Genomic DNA, 19,746 nt, shown 5'->3' with positions numbered 1-19,746 from the left:
CAGGGTCCTAAAAAAGGGACGTTTCCTTTTTTGCTGAGTTTATATATATATATATATATATATATATATATATATATATATATATATACACACATATTTATGATTTTATATGGGAATCAAAAAGTTTCATGAATGTTCACCATGTGCTGATGTGCTCAGCACTGTCAACAGACCCCATTATGACATCACAATGTAATGGAATCCTTGCCATGATATCATTGCTGGTTCCATCTGACAAGCAAAATATCATTTCCACTCATTTCATGATAGATCTCTCACAGAGATAGGTTAAGTTCTTATTTTGATAGTGTTAATATTTATCATCAATGGCTTATCGAGGAAGAAAATCAAGTGAGTTTGACAAACTCCAGAAGGAGAACTCTCAGATGAAGAGCGTCATCAAAAACTTGAGGAAGCAAAACATGGCTTTAAACCAACAGGATGACCAGGACAAGTTTTCAAGTTTTGTAAGGCTCATCAGTTTTTCAAAAATATCACTGTGTTTATTTTGTGGTTTCATCGACATACAGTAGGCCTATATCCATAACATCTTTAGCTTAAAAGCTTTATATGACACACTGTAGAAACTATTTTGACTACTTCACTTCTGCTATTCATTTCATACTATACCATTGTGATCCAGGGCTATCAGGAGAGCTACCCAACCCCAGAGGGCCATCGTGGCTTCATCAGTGATGCCAGACTTCTGCAGATGCAGAGAGCTGAGAGAGAGGCCATGGAAGCAAAGCAAAGAAAGATAAGTGCTATCCATGAGAATTATGTCCGGACTGCTCTCATCGGGGTTGGCAGCACCTTCGCGCACCACTTCGTCCCCTCTATTCAGTGCATTCCGCGGCCGAAAGCTCCACCGAGGCCTTTGCCACGAAGGCTTGAACACATAGCTCTGGCCCCACTGAAGAACGTGGTGGGGGTGGACGGAGCCCAAGTTCGACCCGGATCTCACTCTCTGGAGTCCATCCAGGTGAATAAGTCATTCAGCAGCAGTAGCGTGCGGCCTGTTCCCGTCCCTCCCACTGGAGCTCCCTCCAAGAGGGGCAAGAAGAAGAAGGGCAGGCGGGGAGTCAAAGCCCTGAAAGTCCAGTTGGACCAGGGCTGTGCTGACAACAACAGACCCATTGACCTGATGGAGGAGGTGAGGGACATCGAGGCTCACCTGAAGGAGGAGGCCTGGAAGGTAGGATGGACTTTGAATTTATTGTAAATGTGAAAATTTGTGAAAACACAAGTGTAGACCTTACTGTGAAACCAACAGTGCAGTTCAAGAAGAGTTAGGAAAATATTTAACAAATAAACTAATGTAAACAATAATAATAATAAAAGTAACACAATGACATAACAATAACGAGGCTATATACAGGGGGTATCGGTACCGAGTCAGTGTGCGGGGGTACAGGTTAGTTGAGGGGGTACAGTGTGCGGGGGTACAGGTTAGAAAGGATACTCTCTTTGACGGCATGATATAATAGATCCTAGAATACAGGATCTCTGTGTATTAGTTTATGTATATACTAGTTCTATATGCATTTCTATGATGGGAGCAATCTTTTCTGGTCTACGCCAAAGGTGGTACATGAGGTGAAGGCCATGGGCAGGAGAAGTTTGGGCTCGGCCATGTCCATGGGGGAAATAGCCACCAGCTCTCTGGGAAGCCTGAGCTCAGTGGATATGAACACCCCTGCGGAGCTCCGTGACTACTTGGATGTTGGGACCCCGGTAAAGTCGCGTGACAGCCCACCCAGGCCTGCTCCCCCTCCTACCAAGCCCAGGAGCAAACTGCCTCGGCCTACAAGGTTCCTTAGCCTTCAAAAGGCTGCCACCGGCTCAGGTCAGTCCCTCTCATGTACTCACACTAATTTAAATTAGACAGGGAGATGAAGCTAGGTAGACTGATAGTAGGAAGGGAAGGGACACAAATGGCTTTAGCCCAGGGCTAAGACATTTTTCCACACTTGCTTTGCCTGTTGCACAGTGAGATAACCTTTGCTCAAGGCGAATTAGACCCTGCTTCTGAGCAGGGTGAGCACCAAAAAATGTGTGCTAAATTTAAAATGATATCATAATGAACTAAGATGTTCTAGTGTTAAAAGCTACAAACAGATATGGAAATGAGTAAATACATAAATACAGTTCACAGAGAGATAGATGTCTGCTGTCAACCCATAGACAAGAAGGCAGCCAGTGAGCCAAAGGGCCAAATAAAGAAAAGTCAGGACCAGGCCAGATTGCAGCCCCTGTCCAACCCAGAGCAGGCCCTGACTAAGACCTTCAAGCTGCTCCACTCTGCCTCTGATGACTGGTGAGCATTCACTGTAGACAAGACCAATGGAGCTAGGCTAAAGGAAGCACAGTGTAGTGTCCTTGGAAATGTAGATTTGAGCTACAGAGCGTAGAAACTTCTGAAATTAAGAGACCAGAGTCCTAATTGATGAACATCATTATAATGTTTTTGGAAAATGTTGTGGAAATTGCTTACGTTTCTTTCACTGAATTGCAGGGAGAAGAAGATCGAGGGCTTGACCTCTGTCCGTGTGATGGCTCAGAACCACATGGACATACTGATGCCTAAACTCCATGATATCTGCCTTGCCATTATAAATGAGGTGGCTGTATTCATTCACTGCCCTATTCATTCATCTGCACCAATCTGCTACATTTGGAGAACAAGTCAAATTATTGTGTCACGTTTCTGATGTTCGTGGGTCGTACTGCTCAACATTAATAGCTGGTCCTGTGCATGTTATTATGATTCAGGTGAAGAACCTGCGCTCTGCAGTGTCCTGTGCTGCCATGGCCACACTGGGTGACATGTACGTCCACCTCCAGAGGGCCATGGACAGTGAGGTGGAGGGGACGGCACGCGTGCTGCTGCACAAAGCCAGCGAGGCCAACACCTTCATCCGGCAGGGCGCCAACTGTGCCCTGGGTCACATGGTGCAGAGCTGCACCCCTACCCGTGTCATGAATGCCCTGCTGGTCGGTGGGCTGAGGTAAAGAGGGAGAGGGGTCAATTAACACTCACTAAGGGGTAGATCCGGACTTCCACAAATGTTCACTTTGTCTCACATTGAAAGTTTGACTCGAGTGGAAGTTAGGATTCACTCCAAACAGACCTGAACTTTCTGGTGCAAAATGGTCACTGCTCGCTTAGGTATACCACACATTAGATTAGATTCAACTTTACTGTCATAGTACAAGTACAGTACAACGAAATGCAGTTAGCATCTGACCAGAAGTGCAAATAAAAGAGTGCAAAAAATGTACAAGTAAAACAATTAAGTACAATGTATGTTATTAAGTGGGATGTATAAATGTGCAATGAAGGCAAATGGCAAGTACAAATGGCAAGTCTAAATGTGCAATGAAGGCAAGTATTAGGGCCGGGACAATGCCAGTATCGCAATATATTTTCAATGGCAAAAATGAAAACACAAAGCAGATCTCACTCTTTGGTCCTTTAAAAACCTGCTGTATAAATCCGCTTCGTGTTTTGGATACTGGTATCGTCCCGGACCTAATTAGCAGTGGATGTATGTCATCTCTACACAAGAACATTTGTTAACACTTTATATGAAAGTGATGCTCCAGAGCAGGGCCGGCTCTAGCCTCTTTAGCCTCTTGGGGAGGTTTGGTTGGGAGGCCCCCACACCAAGCGGGCCCCCAAAAATTATGGCACCCCTCTTGACGGCGGAGAGAAACATGTGCATATTAAAGTTAATTTCCTGTAATTCGACACTACAGTAAATGGTGACCCCGATGTGATATATCTTACAGATACTTTGGACTAAATTTGAGTTTATTCTATTCTATTATTCTATTGGGGCAGCAGGTAGCCTAGTGGTTAGCGCATTGGACTTGTAACCAAAAGGTTGCAAGATCGAATCCCCGAGCTGACAAGGTAAAAATCTGTCGTTCTGCCCCTGAACAAGGCAGTTAACCCACTGTTCCTAGTCCGTTATTGAAAATAAGAGTTTGTTCTTAACTGACTTGCCACATGCAGGCAGAACAGCAGAAACAGGGTCAGCAGCACGACCAGGTGGACTAGGGACGGGGACAGCCAGGAGTCGTCAGGCCAGATAGTCCTGAGGCATGGTCCTAGGGCTCAGGTCTTCCGAGAGGGGAGAGCGAGAAAGATAGGAGAATTAGAGGGAGCATTTATATGATCACACAGGACACCAGATAAGACAGGAGAATTACACCGGATTATAACATAATGACCCTAGCCCCACGTTCAAAGGCACTTAAATATTGTCTTGCCCATTCACCCTCTGAATGGCACACATACACAATCCATGTCCATATTGTCTGTCACGACTTCCGCCGAGGTCGGTCCCTCTCCTTGTTCGGGCGGCGTTCGGCGGTCTACGTCACCGACCTTCTAGCCATCGCCGATCTACTTTTCATTTTCAAATCAAATCAAATCAAATTTTCCATTTGTTTTGTCCTTGTCTTACACACCTGATTTAGCCTTCCCTGTAGCTCAGTTGGTAGAGCATGGTGTTTGCAACACCAGGGTTGTGGGTTCAATTCCCACGGGGGGCCAGCACAGGAAGAAATAAAAAATAAAAAAATGTATGCATTCACTACTGTAAGTCGCTCTGGATAACAGCGTCTGCTAAATGACGTAAATGTAATTTCATTCCCCCAATTACTTGTTCATTATTTAATCCTCTGTTCCTCCATGTTTGTTTGTGAGTGATTGTTTGTTTGTAATACGGTCCGTTATTGTGGCCTCGAATTATTGCGTTGTATTTGTGAATATTTGAGTAAATTATGTTTATTACTCATATCTGCTGTCCTGCGCCTGACTCCTCTACACCAGCTACACAAAGGCAATATTACATTGTCTCAAAACTTTAAAATCCTTATTTAACCTGTCACCTCCCCTTCATTTATACTGATTGAAGTGGATTTAACAAGTGACATCAATAATTGGATTCACCTGGTCAGTCTGTCATGGAAAGAGAAGACGTTCTTAATGTTTTGTATACTCAGTGTATTGACATGCATAAGAAAAAATACGAGAGAATGTTAATTCTATAGCTTGCTGTGCTTTTACTCGGGAAAAACTAATAGCAACACAGCAAACTACTGATGAACTTCCCAGAGGAAATCAGAGCGCAGCATAGAGCAATTGGAAGCAGAACTTCAAGCATATGAAAAAGAGCATGATCAGACTAGGTCATTTCTACATGATGCGCAGCGAGATTTGTTAGAACAGAGCACAAATAGGCTCCAACGCGACATGTCTGACTGAGATGCAGATAGCTGCAAAGTCAGTCCCACCTAGGGTGTGGCCATGCCAGAGTATGTGAGCGGAGTGAGGAGTGGAGCTTGCCCTATTTGACTGGATCGTGGAGCAAGTTTCCCAGAGGCTGGAGCTTCGACTTTCTCGCCCCCTTCAATTTCGCTCCAGTAGTGCTCCAGTAGCACTCATTTTACAAGCTCAGGGCATGCCCGGCCCAACATGCATTTGTAGTCTACTTGTGTGCTGCTATAGCACCTTGCTTTAGCTACTGTCATCTAATATTCTAAATATCTTCATAAAGAAGCTGATAAAACACACAGGTGAAAAATCAAGGAGACTTACAAAGATGAGGAGGACCAAGAGCAAGAGAGGGAGTGCGGTTATGTAGTGTCCACAACTAAAGAATGAAAAGACAGGTATCCCGAAAGCATGTACTTACTACGTGTACATGCTAACAGAAAGGAACGAGGTGGGTAGCTAGGTAGGTGTCATTTTAGCGCATTATTTATAAACAAAAAATTATCTCTAAAAAGTTCAGTTAATTTTCCTTCTATTATCTACACAATAGGCCATCATTGATGGCATGTTAACTAACTCTATTACCTCTTTCAAGGAGCGTTCTGTTTTGATAGGGATATTTGACCTAAAATCCTTTAGGCCTACCTACAGAACAAAATAAAAATAACTACGCATCCCTGCCCAGCCGGGCATTAGTGGCCCAAACGGTGTTTAGCATCCCAAGTGGCTCTGCAAGAGCTGAGAGCGTATTCTCTGCGGCTGGCCTGCTCTCCAGGCACAATCACATGAGCCTGAAGCTACAGACTCTGGCCAAACTCGTGTTTCTAAAAATGAATTCAAAGGCACTGTAGACTGAGCCTAATGAGGCATTTTTATTTAATTTGTATTTCATTCTAAGTAAGTCAATCAGCATGTATGTGCAATTGATAGACTATAACGATTTAATACAACAAAATGCTGTTTAAATGCTGAGCTTACACGGAACCCAAACTGCCTGCGCGCGTGCGCCATAGTGTTGACAGTACCAAAATACAACAACTCATTTACAAAAAACACTGCAGCACAAACAAGTTACAACGTGAAATCGCCACTATCCCATTCATACCTTAGAGGACCAAACTACATCTCCCATAATGCAACGCCCGTACTGTTAGCTCCCAGTCTGCATCACAGAAAGGCACGCTAGCTAGCAACAGCAGCACTTTTAGCACTCTGTAAACTATATTAATAACAACAATAAAACTCACAGTTACATGTTTCTATAGTCTCACATTCCCTTATAACAACAATATCTACAGCATTAACCTTGGGATGTTTTATTTATTTCACGATATGGACTTCTACAAAGGAGTCATATCAAGACACACCTTTCTCTCTGGGTTTTCTCGGACTGATAAGAACGGCAGCTACGGGTAGCACCAGGGTGTTAGTAGGTGATGCATGCACCCAGATGAAATAAAATACATTAACAAAACCCGAAGATGTTAACATCATTCAGCTACTGTAACTGCCTACCTAACATCAACAGGCAGCACCAGTAGCGCAACAATTAAAAATAGACACCAAAAGTAAAGTTCCTGGCGATCAAAGCGATCTGACTCCCCCCTTCTGTCTGAACTTGGAATATTCCTGTTCGCGGGCTTTGGCTCTCAACCTGGTTGTTCTGTTCTGCGTTGTGTACTATTCTAATTATTTGAAGTTTGATGGAATAACCATTTTAACTCAACTACAAATACATTTCGTATCAGGCTACACGTCTGACTCCTGACCTATTTAGAGTGTTTATATGCTGTTTAATACGACATGTAGCCTATTTGAAATTATGAGTGCTTCTTAGTCACCTTTTCCTGTTGTTTACAAAAAAATACTTCAATATTTCAAAACCAAATGGTAGGTTATACGCCCCAGCTTTCAGCCAATCAGCATTCAGGGCTCGAACCACCCGGTTTATAATTTCAATTATCTCGCCAACCCCCTCATCACCACTCTGGGTAGCAGAGTTTCAGTTGTGTTTACATCTGTAGGTCTGATATCTGATTGGAAGTTCACTTTTATAGTAGCATATTGGTTAACAACTCACATTGTTTTATTTTAACAACTCAGAGGCTTTTAAGAGTCTTAGATTCATTGTATCTCTCTTTTTCTTTGTTCCTGACCTGCGCTAGTGAGATACGCTCTCTCTCTCTCCACCCCAGCGACTCTTGGGGCATGGCCTTTCAGGCTATGACTTCTCTCTCTCTCTCTCCCTCTCTGATCATGCATAAGGTATTGCATTGTAATGTTTGTTAATGCCTTGTATATGATTTCATAATGTTAAATACCTTTCCACTCTCAGTCCAATTCTTGCTAGTCAATGTCAACTCATTGCCTAATGCTTGCTTGCATATTTTAAGGATCTTTATAGCATAAAAGATAAACATTTTAATGTATAAATAGTTATATATCAAATACTACCACACTACAAAGTCAATCAATTTAATATACACCATCACAAATATTCACATGTTTTCATTTAGGCAGGTCTTAAGAAACATTATGATATTAAACCTCTACGGGATCAGTGTCCCCCCCGCGGGACGGTTGAGCTAATGTAGGCAAATGTGATTAGCATGAGGTTGTAAGTAACAAAAACATTTCCCAGGACAGATATGGGCAGAAAGCTTAAATTCTTGTTAATTTAACTGCACTGTCCAATTTATAGTAGGTATTACAGTGAAAGAATATCAATCTATTGTTTGCACAATGTATTGATAAACCAATTAGGCACATTTGGGCAGTCTTGATACAACATTTTGAACAGATACACAATGGTTCATTGGATCAGTCTAAGATTTGCACTGACACTGCTGCCATCTAGTGACCAAAATCGAAATTGTGCCTGGGCTGGAATATAAATACATTTATAAATATGTATATTTATAGGCAATGAGTTGACATTGTCTAGCAAGAATTGGACTGAGAGTGGAAAGGTATTTAACATTATGAAATCATATACAAGGCACTATGATCAAATACCTTATTAACTATCTGATAAATCATGAACAAATCATTTAAAATAGCGTTTATAAATGTGTAAATAACTATTTATAGATTTCTCATTGACATTTACAAATGTAGGAATAATGATTAACAAATGGTAATTGAACTCTTCACAAACAGTTTATAAATGGTATATTAAGGGACTTTAATATAAAGTCTTACTGAACATTTTGATCCATCGATGAGACTTCATCAATACAATCCATTATCATTCGTCTCCTAACTCATGTATCTCTATGACATGTAACTGATGTGCTCTGTTTTTCCTTCCTCAGCCACCGTAATGCTGCGGTGAGGAGCTGCACTGCTCAGCACCTGGAGAGACTGGCTGAGGTCATGGGGATGGCTCGTCTCCTGTCGGGGAAGAAAGACCTCACTGACCGTTTCTTGATTGCCGTCAGTAAACTGGCTGTGGACCCTGCACAGGAAGTCAGGTGGGATGTTCCTCCTGTAAAGTCGCTTGCTTAAACATAATGGCCGGCCTTAATTTAGGCCGTGATTCAATCCATGGCTCGCTATAGCACTAGATCGCCGACAATGCAGCTTGTAAAGGTAATTTACTCTTGAGTCGACATCTGCAGCGTTTACCACGAATACAAATTGAAATTGCCTTTAAAAGCCACATTGTCGGCTGTCTACATCATCTATGCTAAAGGGTGTCATGGATTGAATTGCGGATTTTAGGTATTCCAAAACAACCACAGGTTCTCTTGGAGGGGAATAGTAATTGAAAACAAATAGGAAAAATTATAAACACAAATAAGTGCTACATGGCATAGGAAAATCCAACTCCAGGCACACTGTTCTTCTCCCATCGCCAACTAGCGACCTCCTGTGGTGACCAATGCACGCTGACACGGTCGCCAGGTGTATGGTGTTTTCTCCGACACATTGATGCAGCTGGCTTCCAGGTTAAGCGGGCTTTGTGTCAAGAAGTAGTACGGCTTGGCTGGGTTGTGTTTCGCAGGACGCACGGCTCTCGACCCTTTTGCATATTCGACCTAATGTATGTCTTATTTTGATGGGATATTTTTTCTCAGGTTGCCATCAATTGATTACTGTTTTTAATCACAGACAGCAGAAATGATTTGATATGTTGCACGTTTAAGATGATATTAAAATCTTTGTCCACAGGCATCATAGTCGCAATATCTTGAGAAACATGGCCACCAATGGCGACTTTGCTAAAATGTGGGACAAATTCGCTCCGAGGAAAGAGCGAGAATCCTTGAGGGAGGTCATCTCAAAGGTTAACCTCAAAGAAAGGTACATTCTCTCTGAATGATTAGAAGAAGTATGACAAATGAACTGATATGATTACAGAACTCCAATCCCGCTGGGCACAGACATCAGTTCAATGTCTAGTTTTGATTTAAATTTGGAAAATCAACCAATGTGAAATTAACCAAAAATGTTGGTTAAAAGTTGGGTGAAAAAAATCTAATTGTGTTTTCCACATTGATTTACCGTCATCACATAGATTTTTTTGGTTGTTGAAATGAGGTGGAAACAACGTTTATTCAACCAGTTTTGGCCCAATGGGATGAATTTAATATACTGTAAGATTATATCTTTCTCTCTTTTCTCTTTTTCAACAGGAATATCTGAATAATCCCCAAATTGACTATATGTTTGTATCTAAATATTTGCACATTTCCCAACTTGACTATTATCCCCTCCAGTCCCCAAACTCCAATATTTTCGCTCATTCTAAGAAATTTGACACTATCATCCAAACCCCATGTAAATGCATCTTTAAGCTGCATCGACTCCCTGTCCAAGTCCTGAATTCACTATAAGGCAATATGAACCACATTCAAAGCACTAAATGACCTTTCCTCGAAGCTCCTATCTGATCTACCAGCTCAATAGTGGTCTACTGAAACCATACTCACCATCTCAGGGGGTGCTCAGATCATCAACCACTGACCTCCACACCATCCTCAAAACCAGCAGTCCTCTTTTGGAGGCAGATTGGTCAGTGCTCCTGCATGGCACCAACATTGTGGATTTTCATCCAATGCTTCTGGACTATGAGAACATTCTTTGGACAATAAAATTAGGTAAAATGGAAGCTGGCTACAGTCTCAGTTTTATCCTCCAAGACAGTGTGAGGATGTGTAACAACAATACCTGTAGTTTAATTTCATGATCAGGGCCAGATTACCGAATGGGCATGCATGGCACCTGCCCTGTGGGCCCCGACCTCCAGGGAATATCATCATAACATCCAAAACTAAAAGTATAGTGGATGTATATTACAGTACGTGGACGTTTTACAATTCGTGAGCTCGTTTCATAATTTGTAGCCATGTTTAATATAAATTTGTGCTCATTTTGTAGAAATTCGTGAGCATTTAAAAACATTTAGTGGGGATGTTTTATATCAATTTGCTTACTGATGCTCTTCCATGCCGTCTCGAGGAGGGGTGCGTCACTTGAGTGGGTTGAGTCACTGACGTGATCCTTCAGTCTGGGTTGGTGCCCCCCCTTGGGTTGTGCCGTGGCGGAGATCTTTGTGGACTATACTCGGCCCTGTCTCAGGATGGTAAGTTGGTGGTTGAAGCTATCCCTCTAGTGGTGTGGGGGCTGTGCTTTGGCAAAGTGGGTAGGGTTATATCCTGCCTGTTTGGCCCTGTCCGGGGGTATCGTCGGATGGGGCCACAGTGTCTCCTGACCTCTCCTGTCTCAGCCTCCAGTATTTATGCTGCAGTAGTTTATGTGTCGGGGAGCTAGGGTCAGTCTGTTATATCTGGAGTATTTCTCCTGTCTTTTCCGGTGTCCTGTGTGAATTTAAGTATGCTCTCTCTAATTCTTTCTTTCTTTTTCTCTCTCTCTCTCTTTCTCTCTCTCTTTCTCTCTCTCTCTCTCTCTCTCTCTCTCTCTCTCTCTCTCTCTCTCGGATGACCTGAGCCCTAGGACCATGCCTCAGGACTACCTTGCCTGATGACTCCATGCTGACCCCTGTCCACCTGGCTGTGCTGCTGCTCCAGTTTCAACTGTTCTGCCTGTGGCTATGGAACCCTGACCTGTTCACCGGACGTGCTACCTGTCCCAGACCTGCTGTTTTCAAATCTCCAGAGACAGCAGGAGCGGTAGAGATACTCTGAATGAACGGCTATGAAAAGCCAACTGACATTTACTCCTGAGGTTCTGACCTGTTGCACCCTCGGCAACCACTGTGATTATTATTATTTGACCCTGCTGGCCATCTATGAACATTTGAACATCTTGGCCATGTTCTGTTATAATCTCCACCCGGCACAGCCAGAAGAGGACTGGTCACCCCTCATAGCCTGGTTCCTCTCTAGGTTTCTTCCTAGGTTCTGGCCTTTCTAGGGAGTTGTTCCTAGCCACCGTGCTTCTACACCTGCATTGCTTGCTGTTTGGGGTTTTAGGCTGGGTTTCTGTACAGTACTTTGAGATATCAGCTGATGTAAGAAGGGCTTTATAAATAAATTTGATTTGAAATTTGATTTGATATATGCTCCTTAAAACCAATGAGGAGATGGCACGTGGGTATATGCTCCTAAAAACAAATGAGGAGATGGAAGATACAGGACTTGCCACAAATAGAACCAAGTTGTATTTTAGCACCTGGCTAAGCAGATGCTTGCGCGCGTGCAATGATTGAATAACATGTATGTGTTCATTTATTTTGCAACTGGTCTGGTCAGCATGTCAGAGATAGACAGGACTCCAGTCATGTCATACTGCAAAACACCACTAGATGCCAGACATACCATTTGCATAGATGGGAATAACCAAGAATTCATGTGAAATCCATTCATGAGAATATTTAAAGAAAGGGAAAGGGGGATAGCTAGTTAGAGCACAAGTGGAAAAGGGTAGTCACTGGTGGGGACAAAAATAATGTTTGCTTCTTTCCGCCACACATTACAACAGTGGTTGTTGTATTTTCTGTTCTGTTTGATTATCACAGGATTTGGGCTTTGTTGCCCTTGTTTACAGTGACCTAAATAATGCTCAAGTAAAAGATGGTGCCTCACAACCACGACCACCCAGAATTTATACCATTGGTTTCTACATCCAGCTTCTAATGGTGCATTTCCATACAGGATTTACCCCAGTATTTTACACATGGATCTGGTAGACCTGCTCTCATTTGGGGCCAAGGCAATGCTCTGTGTTCTTTTCAGCTGTTTTTTACATAACAATGGCTATCTGTGAACTTTAACACCTTCTCACAAAGCAACAGACTTGAATGATGCAGAGATTGTTGATGCCGTCACCATAAGTCATTAGAGCTGACATTAACATAAAACCCTGGTTGAAACCCTGGAGTGTGGGTAAGTCTATATACCGCTAGAGGGAGCCACATCCCAACATGTGATCCTGGATCCACAAATCTATCAGCAAGTGTCAACATTTCTGCAAGGTCTCAGTCTCACATCAGAGTTAGACGTTCATCCATGTTTCTCAAACTTCAAATTTCAAAGTTGTTCCAAATGTTAAATCTCAAAGTGTTTAAGGTTAAATTTACGGATTAACTCCGGATTTTAAGGTTAAGTTTAGGCATTAACTCCGAAATCTTAAGGTTAGGCATTAACTCCAAATGGTTAAGGTAAGGGGTAAGGTTTGGGATAGGCTTATAACAAAACTATCAAAAATGACTTTCTATCGCTGGATTCAACCATGAAACCTTTGGAGTCAGAGGCAGATGCTTATCCACATCCACAATGTCCTAGAAAAACCAAAACTTACTTAAAGGTAACAGCGCTCACTGTTGCCCCTAGTGGCCGGTTTTCACGTCATATCCTGACATCCTCAGCCATGGATGGATGTCGAATACTGACTTGTATCACGGGTGATCTGCCTGCAAAACTCTGATTCCATTCCAGTCTGGCTCAGCTCAGCAAATGTAGCAATTGGACATTTGAAAACGTAGAAAATCCAATTCAATGAATTTGTTGTTTCCTGAACTGAGTGAACTCATGAACTGCATTTGACTTCATTTTCAGAGTTAATTGAGTTGAAATGGAATGGAGGCCAACCCTGCTAACCATGGTCCTTCCCTGTAAAGTCTAGAGCTTTCCCATCAAAACCCCAAGCCCCCATCCTTGTCTACAGTGCCTTCAGAAAGTATTCATACACCTTGACTTATTCCACATTTTGTTGTGTTACAGTCTGAATTCAAAATGGATTAAATATATGTTTTTTCTCTCACCAAGCTACACACAGTACACCATAATGAAAAAGTGAAAACATATATTAAGAAATGTTTGCAAATGTATTGAGTATTTAATACTGAAATATCTAATTTACATAAGTATTCACACCCTTGAGCCAATACTTTGTACAAGCACCTTTGGCAGCGATTACAGCTGTGAGTCTTTCTGGGTAAGTGTCTAAGAGCTTTCCACACCTGGATTCTGCAACATTTGCTCATTATTCTTTTCAATATTCTTCAAGCTCACTACCAGGCAGTGTCAGAGGAAGGCCCTAAAAATTGTCAAAGGCTCCAGCCACCCAAGTCATAGACTGTTCTCTCTGCTACTGCACAGCAAGCGGTCCCGGAGAGCCAAAAGGCTCCTTAACAGCTTCTACCCCTAAGCCATAGCACTGCTGAACAGTTAATCAAATGGTTACCCGGACTATTTGCATTGACACCCATTTTTTATTAATATTTGTTATTATTATCTGCATTGACTCTCTTGCACAGGCTCGATATACACTCACTGGACTCTAACCCTACACTTACACTGACACTCCAAAACGCACACACACACAAAATAGCTTATGGACAACAAAGTCAAGGTGTTGGAGTGGCCATCACAAAGCCCTGATCTCAATACTATGGAACATTTGTGGGCAGAACTGAAAAAGCTTGTGTGAGCAACGAGGCCTACAAACCTGACTCAGTTACGCCAGCTCTGTCAGGAGGAATGGGCCAAAATTCACCCAACTTATTGTGGGAAGCTTGTGGAAGGCTACTCGAAACGTTTGACCCAAGTTAAACAATTTAAAGGCAATGCTACCAAATACTAATTGAGTGTATGTAAACTTCTGACCCACTGGGAATGTGATGAAAGATATAAAAGCTGAAATAAATCATTCTCTCTACTATTATTCTGACATTTCACATTCTTAAAATAAAGTAGTGATCCTAACTGACCTAAAACAGGGAGTTTTTACTAGGATTAAATGAATTGTGAAAAACTGAGTTTAAAAGTATTTGGCTAAGGTGTATGTTAACTTCCGACTTCAACTGTATATTTCCACTATAGGAAACAATGGGACGATTTTTTGTTGTTGTTTATGTTACAACGTGGGCAGGTCTCATTGCCAACAATAGCGAAGCAGGCATTGTGATGTAGAACAATGGGCTGGGAATAGAACATTCGGAAAGCGAGTTGGTGCCACGGTGCTCAATAGAACTAATAGGAGCTGGCAGGGTGAAAAATGCCCTAAAATAAGGCCTGTTTTTTGTGATTATTTAAAAACTACGGCAAACAGCTGGGATATGGTAATATTGTGAAACTAGGCTCCACGGCGGATGCAATGGTATTCCTCCAAAGCTCCATTGTCCTGAGTCTGCACAACTCTGCCAGGACCTAGGATCAAGGGAGATACTAAAGTGTTTTAGTACTATATCTCTTGACACAATGATGAAAATAATCATGGCCTCCAAACCCTCAAGCTGCATACTGGACCCTATTCCAACTAAACTACTGAAAGAGCTGCTTCCTGTGCTTGGCCCTCCTATGTTGAACATAATAAACGGCTCTCTATCCACCGGATGTGTACCAAGCTCACTAAATGTGGCAGTAATAAAGCCTCTCTTGAAAAAGCCGAATCTTGACCCAGAAATTATAAAAAAACTATCGGCCTATATCAAATCTTCCATTCCTCTCAAAAATTTTAGAAAAAGTTGTTGCACAGCAACTCACTGCCTTCCTGAAAACAAACAATGTATACGAAACGCTTCAGTCTGGTTTTAGACCCCATCATAGCACCGAGACTGCACTTGTGAAGGTGGTAAATGACCTTTTAATGACGTCAGACCGAGGCTCTGCATCTGTCCTCGTGCTCCTAGATCTTAGTGCCACTTTTGATACCATCGATCACCACATTCTTTTGGAGAGATTGGAAACCCAAATTGGTCTACATGGACAAGTTCTGGCCTGGTTTAGATCTTATCTGTCGGAAAGATATCAGTTTGTCTCTGTGAATGGTTTGTCCTCTGACAAATCAATTGTACATTTCGGGGTTCCTCAAGGTTCCGTTTTAGGACCACTATTGTTTTCACTATATATTTTACCTCTTGGGGATGTCATTCGAAAACATAATGTTAAATTTCACTGCTATGCGGATGACACACAGCTGTACATTTCAATGAAACATGGTGAAGCCCCAAAATTGCCCTCGCTAGAAGCCTGTGTTTCAGACATAAGGAAGTGGATGGCTGCAAACGTTCTACTTTTAAACTCGGACAAAACAGAGATGCTTGTTCTAGGTCCCAAGAAACAAAGAGATCTTCTGTTGAATCTGACAATTAATCTGGATGGTTGTACAGTCGTCTCAAATAAAACTGTGAAGGACCTCGGCGTTACTCTGGACCCTGATCTCTCTTTTGAAGAACATATCAAGACTGTCACAAGGACAGCTTTTTTCCATCTACGTAACATTGCAAAAATAGTCTGGCCCAGGAGTGTGAAGGTGAACGGAAAGGCTGGAGCAACGAACCGCCCTTGCTGTCTCTGCCTTGACGGTTCCCCTCTTTCCACTGGGATTCTCTGCCTCTAACCCTATTACAGGGGCTGAGTCACTGGCTTACTGGTGTTCTTCCATGCTGTCCATGGGAGGGGTGCGTCACTGACGTGGTCTTCCTGTCTGGGTTGGCGCCCCCCCTTGGGTTGTGCCATGGCGGAGATCTTTGTGGGCTATACTCGGCCTTGTCTTAGGACGGTTAGTTGGTGGTTGTAGACATCCCTCTAGTAGTGTGGGGACTGTGCTTTGGCAAAGTGGGTGGGGTTATATCCTGCCTGTTTGGCCCTGTCCGGGGGTATCATCGGATGGTGCCACAGTGTCTTCTGATCCCTCCTGTCTCAGCCTCCAGTATTTATGCTGCAGTAGTTTATGTGTCGGGGGGCTAGGGTCAGTCTGTTACATCTGGAGTATTTCTCTTGTCTTATCCGGTGTCCTGTGTGAATTTAAATATGCTCTCTCTAATTCTCTCTTTCTCTCTTTCTTTCTTTCTCTCGGAGGACCTGAGCCCTAGGACCATGCCTCAGGACTACCTGGCATGATGACTCCTTGTTGTCCCCAGTCCACCTGGCCATGCTGCTGCTCCAGTTTCAACTGTTCTGCCTGCGGCTATGGAACCCTGACCTGTTCACCGGACGTGCTTGTTGCACCCTCGACAACTACTATGATTATTATTATTTGACCATGCTGGTCATTTATGAACATTTTAACATCTTGACCATGTTCTGTTATAATATCCACCCGGCACAGCCAGAAGAGGACTGGCCACCCCTCATAGCCTGGTTCCTCTCTAGGTTTCTTCCTAGGTTTTTGGCCTTTCTAGGGAGTTTTTCCTAGGGAGTTTTTCCTAGCCACCGTGCTTCTTTCACATGCATTGCTTGCTGTTTGGGGTTTTAGGCTGGGTTTCTGTACAGCACTTTGAGATTTCAGCTGATGTACGAAGGGCTATATAAATACATTTGATTTGAAAAATTTGATTTGAATGGACCATTTTTTTATCAGAAAAAAGCATTGTTAAAAATGTCATGAGTCCAGCCTAACTGGAGCATCTAGGCTAGTCACTTCCCAGGGAAAGGATGGTCTTCAGTCGGCCTGTTGTCCACGAAGTGATAGGAACACACATAGGGTCGGTTTGGTGGTTTCTTCAAGTTCAATGCTTTGAGCCAAAGCCGAAGAGACTCCTCATCCATAGGAGGTTGGTGCAAATCAAAAACGTTTGGTGGTCAAAACCGTCCTGCTCCATGAACAGCTTCCGTTTCTGCCAGTTGTTGTGGCATCCCCTTACCGAACATTAAATGCCAGTTTTGCATGAATACATGTTTGGGAAGTTATGCGAGTTAGTTAGCTAGCTGCGAACTTCTGGCTGGAAGTGCTTAACCGGAAAAAATATATAAACAGACCCTGCCCATATTTCCATTGAAAACGGGACAGAACCAAACCAATCAGTTCTAAGTATATAGTTGGTGAAGGCATTCACAGTCGACCGCTCAGACGGGTGAGGGCATTCCAGACACCCATTTTTTACTTGGTCCTTCTAGAAGGATTTAGTGACCAACAGTTTTTTACATGGTCCGTAATTTCTCCGGATTTAGCTACCAATAGATTTTCCAGATAACCAAGATACATGTAATACCATTGTTTGAACTAGGTATTGAGTTTATTCTTGTAAAAAACAAATATTGAGTTTATTTTTTATAATTAATTGGTATTATATTTAAAAAGTGATTGATTTGCTCCTAACTTGTAATGTTGTTAATGCTTTTCTTTTTGAATAAATATGTATTTAATGTAAAAGTGAATAGTTGGGTTTACTTTGAAGTTTAAGTTTTGACCAATAAGGTCGCTTGTTAAGCTGTGGCCAATGGGAGAGTGGACCTGGTTAATGGAAGCTTGGGAAAAAAGAGAGGGAAAGAGACGTTGAGAAGACGATGGTCGTTTTACATTAGGACCGTTGGTGAAGAAAATTATAAAAGAAGACGACAAAACTAGAACAAAACCCATACCTACTAAGACATGAAGGGAAATAACGATTTTATTTTATAAGAGAGTTGTTATAATTTTGTTAAAACTTAGTAAAGACTGAAGCTACCGTCTCATTGTGGAGGTTTTTGACAGCCTTGAGGTTAGCTTAGCATCGTGTAACACCGAGAGATAATTGCTTGGGAAAGCATAACAGTTCATGTTCCCATGGTATATCGGTTACGGCTAAGGAGTACTGTCTGCCTTGTAGCGGTGCTTGCTGTGGATTTTGTGAGGAAACCTGCAAGGAACTGCCATACTTCCCTGAAGGAATATCTACAAGTAGTGAGTAATCACAACGTGAGGTGCTTCTGGACTTTATGTGTGTCGTCGTTTTTTATTTATTTTTATTTTTTAGCTCCAACGCGCGTGTAACCGATGTGAAATGGCTAGTTAGTTAGCGGTGGTGCGCGCTAATAGCATTTCAATCAGTAACGTCACTCGCTCTGATACTTGAAGTAGGGTTTCCCCTTGCGTTGCAAGGGCCGTGGCTCTTGTGGCGCGATAGGTAACTATGCTTCGGTGGGTGTCAGTTGTTGATGTGTGTAAGGGTCCCTGGTTCGAGCCCGGGTTGGGGTGAAGAGAGGGACGGACCCTACACCCTGTTACACGCGCAAACGGGTTATTAAGCAAGCTTTAAATAATTTGGACATGGGTTGTGTAATAAATATATTCTTTATGTCTCTTGATACTAATGCGATATTGCCTAAACACTGCCAGTAACCTTACACAATCATTATACCAAGATAACATCTTGCAGAACAGTCAATCCTAACCACCCACACACACACACAATGCCTGGTTGTGGGGCCGCTCAAGGACAGGTGTACGGGAGGGGCTGGTAGCAGAAACTGTCTTAACTGTAGCATAAAAACAGGCACTGTCCTTGGGTGTCTGACTCTCGGGTACACACATGAAGATAAGCTAGAAGTAGTGTAGGCTGAGTAGACTCCTGACACACACACACACACACATCCCTGAGGGCTGGGTTTCAAGAACAAAGAACACTGTCAAGAGCCAATGAGAAGTCGACATTAGTCGGGGTCGGGACCGCCCTCAACACTCATCGACCAGTCAGGAGAGCGAATTTACCAGACTCAACTTACGTCATTTCATTATTGTTACACTGTATAAAATGTAAACACAACATGTTTTCGGGGCTCTCTTCTGCTGACTCCTTAAGAGGTGACAGAACGAGTCCGTGCACGCTACGCCAAATATCTTTATCTTAATAAAGCTGCCTTACGATAATTGAATCCACCCTGTCCGGCGTCTTGACTTGGTCTCCTTCTCAAGTAACTGATCATCAACAAAACTTGGTAGCAGAGGATGGTTTCATACTTCTGAATTCGGTCCATAGATGGTTGATGTGAGAGGGGACAAGTCCAGGACAATCTCGTGAGGACGGGTGACCTGTCCGCAGGAGCCATCGGCGATTCTGCTTGCCCCGGGAAACTGATCAACGAGCTCGACTAAAAAAGGTAAGCAGAGCCTGTTAAAACGAAATCTGCAGATTGTATTATAGTCTTATCCAAATTTTGATCAGTAGTACTGGGTGTGAGTATGAATTGTTGTTAAATTTAATGCAAATTGTATTACTCTGTTAAGGCTGATTACAAAGATATTTGACGGGATAGAGTGATCCTGTGTGGATCTGTGAGCCTGTCTGGCATAAT

The 19,746-nt window shown here is 42.7% G+C and overlaps 1 protein-coding gene across 1 annotated transcript; it reads left to right on the top strand.

Moving 5' to 3' along the window:
• The first annotated feature begins 1,107 nt into the window (after positions 1 to 1,107).
• Positions 1,108 to 9,942, top strand: LOC115178809 (TOG array regulator of axonemal microtubules protein 1-like). Its single transcript, XM_029740139.1, has 7 exons — positions 1,108 to 1,195; positions 1,585 to 2,317; positions 2,516 to 2,621; positions 2,773 to 3,008; positions 8,599 to 8,757; positions 9,458 to 9,589; positions 9,922 to 9,942. Exons 2-7 carry the CDS (start codon positions 2,121 to 2,123, stop codon positions 9,929 to 9,931), a joined length of 840 nt encoding a protein of 279 aa, XP_029595999.1. The 5' UTR covers positions 1,108 to 1,195; positions 1,585 to 2,120; the 3' UTR covers positions 9,932 to 9,942.
• The last annotated feature ends 9,804 nt before the right edge of the window (positions 9,943 to 19,746 follow it).

The sequence above is a fragment of the Salmo trutta genome, chromosome 38 (assembly GCF_901001165.1).
Source record: "Salmo trutta chromosome 38, fSalTru1.1, whole genome shotgun sequence".
NCBI lineage: Eukaryota > Metazoa > Chordata > Actinopteri > Salmoniformes > Salmonidae > Salmo > Salmo trutta.
Note: the sequence above shows the minus strand (reverse complement) of the source record. Positions and strands in the feature narration are given on the sequence as shown.

Coding starts and splice junctions, on each gene's coding strand:
- LOC115178809 (XM_029740139.1), top strand. CDS start 2,121: ATGGAAATGAGTAAATACATAAATACAGTTCACAGAGAGATAGATGTC. Junction 2,318..2,515: donor CACTCTGCCTCTGATGACTG/GTGAGCATTCAC, acceptor ACTGAATTGCAG/GGAGAAGAAGATCGAGGGCT. Junction 8,758..9,457: donor GACCCTGCACAGGAAGTCAG/GTGGGATGTTCC, acceptor CTTTGTCCACAG/GCATCATAGTCGCAATATCT.